The sequence below is a fragment of the Rhincodon typus genome, chromosome 28 (genome assembly GCF_021869965.1).
Source record: "Rhincodon typus isolate 14 chromosome 28, sRhiTyp1.1, whole genome shotgun sequence".
Taxonomy (NCBI): domain Eukaryota; kingdom Metazoa; phylum Chordata; class Chondrichthyes; order Orectolobiformes; family Rhincodontidae; genus Rhincodon; species Rhincodon typus.
The window spans coordinates 40,575,191-40,586,846 of NC_063359.1; the positions used below are offsets into that span (position 1 = coordinate 40,575,191).

Here is an 11,656-nt window from a genome sequence, read left to right on the forward strand (position 1 = left end):
CAAACTGAAGGTTCGAGCCCCAGTCATTGCAGCAAGAGAACATGAACTCACAGGCAGTCTCAAAACAATGACAGATTTCCATCAAAGTCGCTGAAGAAATTGTCTTCCCGTGAGACATTACGAAAGGTTTCAGAGATTGCGATGGGAGATGGGAATTGTTTTTCACTTGGAGAGTTGTCCGGATCAGGAGCACTCGGTGGAGAGAGCTGGTTCTATTAGTAACTTTAACCGGGAGCTTGCCAGCTCATTGAGGTGGAGAGGTCCACGTGGAATTCAGAGAAAGGCCTTTTGGCCTATTAGGTCTGTGCTGTTCAATCACAATCCCCAAATTATTCTAATCCCAATTCCCAGCATTTGACCCATATCCTTGCATATCTTGGCATCACAAGTGTATGTCTAAATCTTTCTTCAATGTACAAGGGCTTCTGCCTCTCCCACCCTTGCAGGCAGTGAGTTCCAGATTCTCGCTACCCTCTGGGTGAAAAGTTTATCCTTACATTTCCTCTAAACATCCTGCCCTTCACCTTCAATCTATGCCCCTGGTCATTGATCCCACTATCAAGTGGAAATGTTCCTTTCTGTCTATCCTGCCTATGTTCCTCATAATGTTATACACCTCAACATGTCTGTCCCCTCTCAATCTCCTCTGCTCTAAGGAAAACAACCCTAGTCTGTCTAATCTTTCTTCATCATTGAAACTCTCCAGCCCAGACAACATCCTGGTAAATCTCCTCTGCATCCTCTCCAGTGGGGTCACATTCCTCCCATAATGTGGATTCCAGAACTGCATACAGTACTCTCGCTGTGGCCTAACCAATGTTTTATATAGTTCCAGCCTCACCTCCCTCCTCTGAAACCGTGTACCTTGGCCAGTAAAGGCTGGTATCCCACATGCCTTCTTAACCAATTTCTTTAACTGTCCTGAACCATTACGTCCTTGGTGTTGAGGGACCTATAGAGAGATGGACAAGAAGAAGAATATAGGACTAAACATGAAGCACTTTCAAAGTCCCAGCAAAGGGGCTGAATGGCTTCCATTCCTTAAGGACAATGCATGAAAGTATCAGCCATGGCTCAGTGGACACTGAATCAGATCCTATTCCAGGGGCTCCAGCACAAAATTCGGAGCGCCAGGGCTGAGGGAGCACCACACTATTGGAGGGTCAGTACTGAGATAGTGCTGCACTGTCAGAATGTCAATGCTGCGGGAGTGCTGCACCATTGGAGGGTCAGTACTGAGGGAGTGTTGCATTGTTAGAGGATCATAGAGTCAGAGAGATGTACAGCACAGAAACAGACCTTTTGGTCTGTTCCTATAGCAGGGAGACCAGAATTGAACGCAGTATTCCAAAAGTGGCCTAACCAATGTCCTGTACCATGTCAATGCAGCAGTGTGCCTCGGTTTTGGTGGAAGTGAATGTTTGAGAATGTGGTGCCAATATCAAGCAGGCTGCTTTGTCCTGGATGGAGTCAAGCGTCTTGAGTGTAGTTGGAGCTGCACTCATCAGGCAAGTAGATTGCATTCAAGCACACTTCCGACTTGTGCCTTATAAATGGTGAACGGGCTTCGCAGAGTCAGCAGGAGAACTACTCACTGAAGGATTCCTGGCCACTGGCCTGGTCTTGACGATACAGTTTTTTGTATGGCTAGTCCAGTTCAGTTTTTGGTCAATGGTAATCTCTAGCATGTGGACAGTGGAGGATTCAGATAATTGGTAATGTCACCGAGTGTGATGGTTCAGTTCTCTTGTTGGTGCTGAGGGAGTGCTGCACTGTCGGAGGGTCAGTGCTGAGGAAGTGCCGCACTGTCGGAGGGTCAGTGCTGAGGGAGTGCCGCACTGTCGGAGGGTCAATGCTGAGGGAGTGCTTCACTGTTGGAGGTTCAGTACTGAGGGAGTGCCACACTGTGAGAGGGTCAGTGCTGAGGGAACGCTGCACTGTCAGGACGTCATTGCTGAGGGAGTGCTACACTGTCAGAGATCTGTTATCTGAAAGAAATGTTAAATTGACCCTGTCCTTCCCCTCAAGTCGATATAAAAGTTAAGAAAATGGGTAAGTGGACCCTGGCGTCTGACTTAACAGTTACTCCTGAACTGATATTACAATAATAAATTATCTGGTCATTTATGACATTTCTTTTGTGGGATCTTGCTCTGTGCGAACTGCCTGCCCTGCATTACAACAGTGTCAGTATTCAACAAATACTATTGTTGTAACCTGCTTTAGGACATTCTGAGTTTGTGAAAGGTGCCTTATAAATGCAAGTTTGTCTTTGTTCTACAACATCTTTGCAGCAGGATTTTCCCAAGTGTTTATAGCTTACATGGTAGCAAAGCATATGGGGGTGCTGACTGACTGAGCCCTGGGGCTGAGCTGGCCCTGAATCCATTACCTGTGTATGGTAAAACACAGTTACACTTGTATCCAGCAACATCATCAATACAGCTCCCCTGGTTCAAGCAGGGGTTTGATGCACACTCATTGATGTTCGTCTGGCAGTTGGGTCCTAGAACAGAAACAAAACCACACATCAACGGAAAGATGACAAATTACAGTACTGTCTGAGAGAGAGAGAGTTGTGGGGGAGAGAGAGGGAGGGAGACAGGCAAGGTGAGAGAGAGATGGGAAGTGGAAGAGAGATATAGAGAAAGAGAGAGAAAGCAGAGTGGGGAGAGAGTGGGTGAAGACTGAGGAGGAGAGAGATAGGAGGTAAAGAGAGAGAAGTGAGATAGAGAGAAAAAGAGGGGAAGAAGGAGAAAAACATGGGGAAAGTGATAAAGAGAGAGAGAAGAGTGGGATACACAGATGCAGGAGAAATAGTGAGACAGCCAAAAGAGAAAGATGATGGAGAAACAAGAGAGACACACAGACAGACAGAGGTAACCAAGACAAAGAATGAGGAAAGAGGAAATATTAGAGCTGCTGAAAGAGAGAAGGATAAGTGGGGGGAGAGAATGTGACAGAAGCAGAGAGAGAGAGAGAGAGCACCTGACAGTTCAGCCCCACTCTGCTGTCAGTCATACAACAAAATGCAGCAGAGAAGGAGCTAACCCTGACACCATCTCTGGGCCAGCCCCACCCTAACCCTAACGCTAACACTGTCCTCACCTCGGAACCCAGGCTGACAGTCACACAGGTAGCCGTTGTTCATGTCTCGACATGTGCCCCCATTGACACAGGGGTGAGACTCGCACTCATTAACATTCAGGTCACAGTTTGTTCCGGTCCAGCCTGGACTACACTCACAGCTGTACCTGTTAGAGAGAGAACAGGGTTAGACAATACAGACAACACTGTCCCTATCAAACACTTCCAGGACAGGGTCAGCACAGAGTTAGATACAGAGTAAATCTCCCTCTACACTCCCTCCCTCCCAGAACAGGCACAGCATGGGTTAGACACAGAGTAAAGCATCATGTACACTGTCCTCATCAAACATTGTCAGGACAGGGAAAGCATGGGGTTAGATACAGAGTAAAGCTCCATCTCAGGTCTTGCTCCCCACACTCTGCTGATTCCTCCCCCACCCTTGCCCTGCTGTGGACATCAAGTGATGAAAGGACACTCACCCATTGAGATGGTCTCGACATTCTCCGTGGATACAGGGATTGCTGTTACACTCATTCACCTCTGACAGACAAACCAGGTCGTGATAACCCTCTGGACAGACACAAGTGAAGCTGTTGATGCCGTCTTTGCAGGTCCCCCCATTGTGGCAGGGGTTTGAAGCACACTCGTCAATATTAATGTTACACATAGGACCTGAAGCACAGACACACAACATGCAGATTCATAAAGACCAGCAATAAAACAAAACAGTAATAAAGACCACCACCATAGTTTTGTGAGGATAGAGAATGACAATTTGGCAAAACATGAATATTTTAAGAACAGCGTGAAAGATGATGGGAATTCAATGAACATTAGTGAGAGTTACAGCTTTGCTAGTTGCATCTAAGATATGAGCAGTATGACACACAGCAGCTAACGATGACGGGCTGCAACCAGGAAGGGTTCAACACGGCCTCTAAACTTCCAGAGGGGCTATGTGCGGGCTACTGCAGGAGGAGTGAGTGTGCAATGGACCTCAGATTTAGACTGCAGTCCAGGCTCGTGTCTCTTACAGGGTAACTCCTGGAGGACACAGGAACAGCCTTAAATGTGATACATCCGCAGTCGGATAGTGGCCCAACACTGACTGATCGTGGGGACTAATACAATAAAAAGAAACACTCAGGTAGTAGTAGGATGTTCAGTACTGTACCCCAGTGAGAGTCAGTGTGTGCGGGAGACGTACTCAGTGAGAGTCAGTGGGTGCGGGAGCCGTACCCCAGTGAGAATCAGTGTGTGTGGGACTGTACCCCAGTGAGAATCAGTGTGTGTGGGACTGTACCCCAGTGAGAGTCAGCATGTGTGGGACTGTACCCCAGTGAGAATCAGTGTGTGTGGGAGCCGTACCCCAGTGAGAGTCAGTGTGTGTGGGAGCTGTACCCCAGTGAGTGTCAGTGTGTGGGGGAACCGTACCCCAGTGAGAGTCAGTGTGTGCGGGAGCCGTACCCCAGTGAGAGTCAGTGTGTGCGGGAGCCATACCCCAGTTGAGAGTCAGTGTGTGTGGGAGCCATACCCCAGTGTGAGTCAGTGTGTGTGGGAGACGTTCCCCAGTAAGCATCAGTGTGAGCGGGAGCCATACCCCAGTTAATGGTCGGTGTGTGTGGGAGCCATACCCGAGTGAGAGTCAGTGTGTGCGGGAGCTGTACCCCAGTGATAGTCAGTGTGTGTGGGACTGTACCCCAGTGAGAGTCAGTGTGTGTAGGAGCCATACCCCAGTGAGAGTCAGTGTGTGCGGGAGCCATATCCCAGTGTGAGTCTGTATGTGTGGGAGCCATACCCTAGTGAGAGTCAGTGTGTGGGGGAGCTGTACCCCAGTGATAGTCAGTGTGTGTGGGAGCCGTACCACAGTGAGCGTCAGTGTGTGTGGGATTGTACCCCAGTGAGAGTCAGTGTTTGTGGGAGACGTACCCCAGTGAGAGTCAGTGTGTGGGGGAGCTGTACCCCAGTGAGAGTGTGTTTGTGGGAGACTTACCCCAGTGAGAGTCAGTGTGTTCGGGAGCCAAACCCCAGTTGAAAGTCAGTGTGTGTGGGAGCCATACCCCAGTGAGAGTCAGTGTGTGGGGGAGACATACCCCAGTTGAGAGTCAGTGTGTGTGGGAGCCATACCCCAGTGTGAGTCAGTGTGTGTGGGAGCCATACCCTAGTGAGAGTTAGTGTGTGGGGGATAGTCAGTGTGAGTTGGAGTTGTACCGCAGTGAGAGTCAGTGTGTGTGGGACTGTACCCCAGTGAGAGTCAGTGTGTGCGGGAGCCATACCCCAGTGAGAATCAGTGTGTGTGGGACTGTACCCCAGTGAGAGTCAGCGTGTGTGGGACTGTACCCCAGTGAGTGTCAGTGTGTGTGGGAACCGTACCCCAGTGAGAGTCAGTGTGTGCGGGAGCCGTACCCCAGTGAGTGTCAGTGTGTGTGGGAACCGTACCCCAGTGAGAGTCAGTGTGTGTGGGAGCCATACCCCAGTGAGAGTCAGTGTGTGCGGGAGCCATACCCCAGTTGAGAGTCAGTGTGTGTGGGACTGTACCCCAGTGAGAGTCAGTGTGTGTGGGAGCCATACCCTAGTGAGAGTCAGTGCGTGTGGGACTGTACCCCAGTAAGAGTCAGTGTGTGTGGGAGCCGTACCCCAGTGAGAGTCAGTGTGTGGGGGAGCTGTATCCCAGTGAGAGTCGGTGTGTGTGGGACTGTACCCCAGTGAGAGTCAGTGTGTGGGGGAGCTGTACCCCAGTGAGAGTCAGTGTGTGTGGGACTGTACCCCAGTGAGAGTCAGTGTGTGTGGGACTGTACCCCAGTGAGGGTCAGTGTGTGTGTGGGACTGTACCCCAGTGAGAGTCAGTGTGTGTGGGACTGTACCCCAGTGAGAGTCAGTGTGTGTGGGAGCCACACCCCAGTGAGAGTCAGTGTGTGTGGGAGCCACACCCCAGTGAGAGTCAGTGTGTGTGGGAGCCACACCCCAGTGAGAGTCAGTGTGTGTGAGAACTGTACCCCAGTGAGAGTCAGTGTGTGTGAGAACTGTACCCCAGTGAGAGTCAGAAGGGAGCCTGGAAACTAGAGATTGAGGGAGATTAACAGTTATAGAGACGCGGCATCAGTCAGTAAGTTCTGTAACCTCTCAACTACTCAAATCAAACTTCAAAAGATTGCTGTGCGATGCATTCATAAATGGGTTGCTCAGTATCGAATCCCACCCCCGCCCCCAGAAACAAAAACAGCAACAGGGTGGGGAGGCCTTGCTGTTCTCAGGTGTCAGGATTGTTTTCTGCTTCACCTGCCCTCGATCTTTGAAAGCAGCAGCGTGACCCCGTAACCAGAGACGCCAGATGGATCGTCCACTTCATAATGGGCCCTTTATTTGGAACGTAACCCTGTTTGTCTGACGCTCCTGTGCCTGTTTCTGGAGATGGCCGTGATCTGCCTGTGGTTCAGGTGCAACACAGTGTCGGGGAGAAATTCTCCACATTGAGGGAGAGAGCAAGGGAGGGGGCCATCAACCAGGAGAAGGAACCTGATACCCCTGAGAATTGCTGTGACTGATGACTCTCGGCCTTTTCACTCAGGCTCCTCTATTTCCCTGCTGCCGTTGACTGGGTTTGGGCAGACACATCACTGCCCTGGCAACACACACTTCACTGCTTTCACTTCCCTCTTTTGCCCGTCATTTCAAATAGAGTTTAAATACAATTAGAAGGCGGCAAGACTCAGTGCCGCCAGAGCCTGAAGCATTTACCTACTATTTAGGAATCTGGAGCAGAAGTAGGCCATTCACTCCTCAACTCTGCTCTGCCATTCAAGATCATATTGATCTGTTTGCGTTTTGAATTCCACATTCCCATCTCCCACTGCCACTAACCCCCCACATCACCGTAACCCTCGATATCCCTGCCTAACAATCAACCTTTGCCTTAAAAATATTTAATGATCCCACCTCTACTGCCTTGTGATGCAGTGTTGTAGAGTCTCTCAATCCTCAGAAAAAAATTCCCCTCCTCTCTGGCCTAAAAGGTTGACCTTAATTTTAAAACAATGCATCCGGTTTTGGACTGACCCTCAAGAGGAAATATCCTTTCCATATCCACCGTGTCAAGATCATTCAGCATCTAATACACTTTAGTCACCCCCTCACTCTTCTAAACCCCAGTGGAAACAAGCCCAATCTGTCCAACCTTTCCCACAAAACAGTCCACTCATTCCAGCTCTCAATCTGGTAAACCTCCTCCTAACTTCCTCCAATTCATATACATTCTTCCTCCAATAAGCAGGTCAAATCTATACAAAGTATTCAAGGTGTGGTCTACAAAGAACAAAGAACATTACAGCACAGGAACAGGCCTTTTGGCCCTCCAAGCCTGCACCGACGTGCTGCCCATCGCAACTAAAACCCCCTACCCTTCCAGAGACTGTATCCCTCTATTCCCACCCTATTCATATATTTGTCAAGAGGACCTTTAAAAGTTACTATCGTATCTGCTTCCACTACCTCCCCGGCAGCAAGTTCCAGACACCCACCACCCTCTGTGTAAAAATCTTGCCTCGTACATCACCTTTAAACCTTGCTCCTTGCACCTTAAACCCATGCCCCCTAGTAACTGACTCGTCCACCCTGGAAAAAAACTTCTGACTGTCCACTCTGTCCATGCCCTTCATAATCTTGTAGACCTCTACCAGGTCGCCCCTCAACTCTGTCATTCCAGTGAGAACAACCCAAATTTCTCCAATCCCGCCTCATTGCTAATGCCCTCCATACCAGGCAACATCCTGGTAAATGTGAGTTAATGTTTCAGGTCCGGTGACCCTTCCTCAGAACCTTCCGGCCTAACTAAGGTTCTATAAAGCTGCGATATTATCTGTCAATTTTTAAACTCAATGCCCCGGCAGATGAAGGCAAGCATGCTGTATGCCTTGTTGAGTACCTTCTCCACCTGCATTGCCACTTTCAGTGACCTGTGTACCTGTACATCCAGATCCCTCTGCCTATCAGTACTCTTAAGAGTTCTGCCATTTACTGTATATTTTCCATCTGGATTAGATCTTCCAAAATGCATTACCTCACATTTTCCCAGATTAAACTTCATTTGCCATCTCTCTGCCCAAGCCACCAACCGATCTATATCCTGCTGTATCCTTTGACGGTCCTCGTGGCTATCCGCAATTCCACCAACATTTGTGTCATCCGCAAACTTACCAATCAAACCAGTTACATTTTCCTCCAAATCATTTATATATATTACAAATAGCAAAGGTCCCAACACTGATCCCTGAGGAACGCCACTAGTCACAGTCCTCCATTCAGAAATGCACCCTTCCACTGCTACCCTCTGTCTTCTATGACCGAGCCAGTTTTTTTTATCCATCTTGCAAGCTCACCTCTGACCCCATGTGACTTTACCTTTTATATCAGTCTGCCATGAGGGACCTTGTCAAAGGTCTTACTGAAATCCATGTAGACAACATCCACCGCCCTACCCTCATCGATCATCTTTGTCACTTCCTCAAAAACCTCAATCAAGTTAATGAGACACAACATCCCCTTCACAAAACCATGTTGCCTCTTGCTAATGCGCCCACTTATTTCCAAGTGGGAGTAAATCCTATCTCGAAGAATCCTCTCAGGAAGATTTAAACTAGCTTGGCAGGGTTGGCGGGGAGGAACCAATGCAAAGGTGAATTGACTGAAAGGGAACTAGAGAATAGGACCAGTAAGACTCAGAGGAAGAGCAGGCAGGGTGTGGTTGCTGATCAAAGCGGGTCTGATGGACTGAATGCATCTGTTTCAAAGCGAGAAGTGTAATAGGTAAGGCAGATGAACTTAGAGCTTGGATTAGTACTTGGAACTATGATGTTGTTGTTACAGAAATTTGGTTAAGAGAGGGACAGGATTGCCAGTTTATCATTCCAGGATACAGATGTTTAAGGTGGGATAGAGGGGAATGTAAAAAAGGTGGGGGAGTTGCACTACTTGTTAAGGGGATTATCACAGCTGTACTGCGGAGGATTCCTCGGATGGCTCATACAACGAGGCAATATGGGTTGAGCTCAGGAACAGGAAGGGTGCAATCACAGTGTTTAGGGTTTACAATTGGCCTCCCAACAGCCAGCAGGAGATAGAAGAACAGAAATGTAGGCAGATTTTGGCAAGATGTAAAAGTAACAGAGTTGTTGTTGTGGGTGATTTTAGCTTCCCATATATTGACTGGGACTCACTTAGTGCTTGGGGCGCAGATAAGGCAGAGTTTGTAAGGAGCATCCAGGATGGCTTCTTGAAACAGTATGTAGATAGTCGAACCAGGAAAGGTGCTGTACTGGACCTAGTATTGGGGAATGAGCCTGGCCAGGTGGTCGATGTCTCAGTAGGGAAGCAGTGATCACAATTCAGTAAGCTTTAAAATGCTGATGTTGTTCCTTTGTTTAAGAAGGGATAATCCAGCTAATTACAGGCTGGTGAGCCTTATGTCAGTTGGACCCTGATAGGTCATCTCCCCCAGCAGTATCCAAAATGGTACACTTGTTAGAGAGGGGGACAACCACAGGGGGATTCCTGCACTGGCCCTTTCTAGCAATCTCCCATCTATCTGCCTGCACGTTGGGTGTCACCACATCTCTAAAGCTACTGTCTATGATGCTTTCCGCCACTCTCATGCTCCTAAGTGCATCCAATTGCTGCTGCAACCTATCCATGAGGTCTCATCAATATCTGGTACAACCAAAGCATAACAAGTGCATCTCTATAAAACAAAGAATTGCCGATCCTGAAAATCTGAGACAAAAACAGAAATTGCTGGAGAAACTCAGCAAGTCTGGCAGCATCTGTGGAGAGAGAAACAGTTAATGATTCAAGTCCAGTGACCCTTCATCAAACTGAAACATTGACTCTGTTTCACTCTCCATGGATGTTGCCAGACTTGCTGAGTTTCTTCAGCCATCTCTGTTTCTGATCATTCTTCTTTGTGTTCAATTTCTCTGATAATAAAGGATAACACCCCATTAGCTTTTTAATGATTTGCTGTAGCTGCATACTAACTCTTTGTGACTTGTGCACTATAACACCCAGATCCCTCTGCAACTCAAAATTTTGTTGTCATTTTATGTTTATATAAAACTGTCTTTTTTATCTTCCTGCAAAGGAGAACAACTTCACATTTTCTCACATTGTACTCCACCTACCAGATTTTTGCCCATTCACTGAAACTATCCACATTAGTCTGCATCCTTGTAAAGACATCTTCACACTCACATTCCTCATTCTCACTGCTCAATTGCCTCATCCCCATCACTCACTTCCCTTTCTGTCTACCATCTTTGTGTCCAGCCACTATTACATGCCCTCATCTAAGACACTGATCTAATTTAACACCAGCCCCTCCTTGGTACTAAAGGTGAAAGCAAGGGTGGGGGGGACGTTATCAGGACAGGGATTAGACTGGAGAGAGGAGAGAGAGAGGGCGAAAGAGGGAGAGAAGGTGGGGGGCAAGATTAGAACAGAGGTGTAGAGAGGGACAAAAGAGGAGGAGGGGCCAGTAATGAGAGTGGGAAGGGTGCGGCTAGGAAGAGTGTGAAAAGGGGAATTAAGGTGGGGCTGGGGAATGAAGGGGGGTGGGGAAGGGGAAGGAGGGGGGTGTTGGGAAGAGGGGAATGAAGAGGAGTGTTGGTGAAACAGGAATAAGTTGAGGACAGTGATAGTTACGATGTGAATGGCCAGAGTTTTACCAGTGAGCTTTAGGGATCTCGCACAGATTTGAGGGGGCTGGAAGGGGTTACAGAGATAGGGAAGGGTATAGGAGCTGGAGGAGGTGACAGAGATAGGGAGGGGTGTAGCAGCTGGAGGATGGTACAGAGATATGGAGGGGTGTAGGGGACTGGAGGATGGTGAAGAGATAGGAATGGGTGTAGGGGTTGAAGGAGGTAACAGAGATAGAGAGGGGTGTGGAGGCTGGAGGAGGGTACAGAGATAGGGAGGGGCAGAGGAGGTGAAATTTAAAAGTGTAGGTTGAAGGAAGGACTGAGGTATGCATTGACAGTCTCAGCAGTAGGGGAGCTGGGTCAGGGGTGAAATCAAATGATGTGACAGAGATGAAGTTTAGCAGTGAGTCCTACCTGTATATCCGATCTCACAGACACAGTCATAACTGTTAATCTGATCGATGCAATTGCCGTATTCACACGGGTTACTGGCACAATCATCCAGGTTTGTTTCACAGTTCATGCCTGAGGCAAAATAATATTTTCAATGATTAAGTCACAACAATCTCACACCACTCAACACCAGGACAAATAAATAAATTTTTATCAGAAAGTGAGACAGATTTATATTTTTGTAGTGCCTCACTAATCCCCTTTTACAGCCAATGTGTTTCTCTTTAAAGTGGGAAACTGATCCATGAACAGCAAGATCCCACAGGCAACAATCTAATCATAATTCAATTATAGATAACAAGGTGTAGAGCTGGATGAACACAGCAGGCCAAGCAGCATCAGAGGAGCAGGAAGGCTGACGTTTCGGGCCTAGAAGGGTTTCTGAAGAATGGTCTAGGCCCAAAACATCAGCCTTCCTGCTCCTC

At 48.1% G+C, this 11,656-nt stretch overlaps 1 protein-coding gene across 1 annotated transcript in view; it reads right to left on the minus strand.

Annotated features, from left to right (window-relative positions):
- LOC109923636 (neurogenic locus notch homolog protein 1-like) overlaps positions 1-11,656 on the minus strand; it is a 61,708-nt gene that overhangs the window by 26,651 nt on the left and 23,401 nt on the right. Inside the window, exons 11-14 of the mRNA XM_048613420.1 lie at positions 11,193-11,303; positions 3,570-3,762; positions 3,109-3,254; positions 2,393-2,506 (exon numbers count right to left, since the gene is read on the minus strand). Of these exons, the coding sequence (XP_048469377.1) occupies positions 2,393-2,506; positions 3,109-3,254; positions 3,570-3,762; positions 11,193-11,303 (564 nt within the window). The remainder of the gene's footprint in view (positions 1-2,392; positions 2,507-3,108; positions 3,255-3,569; positions 3,763-11,192; positions 11,304-11,656) is intronic.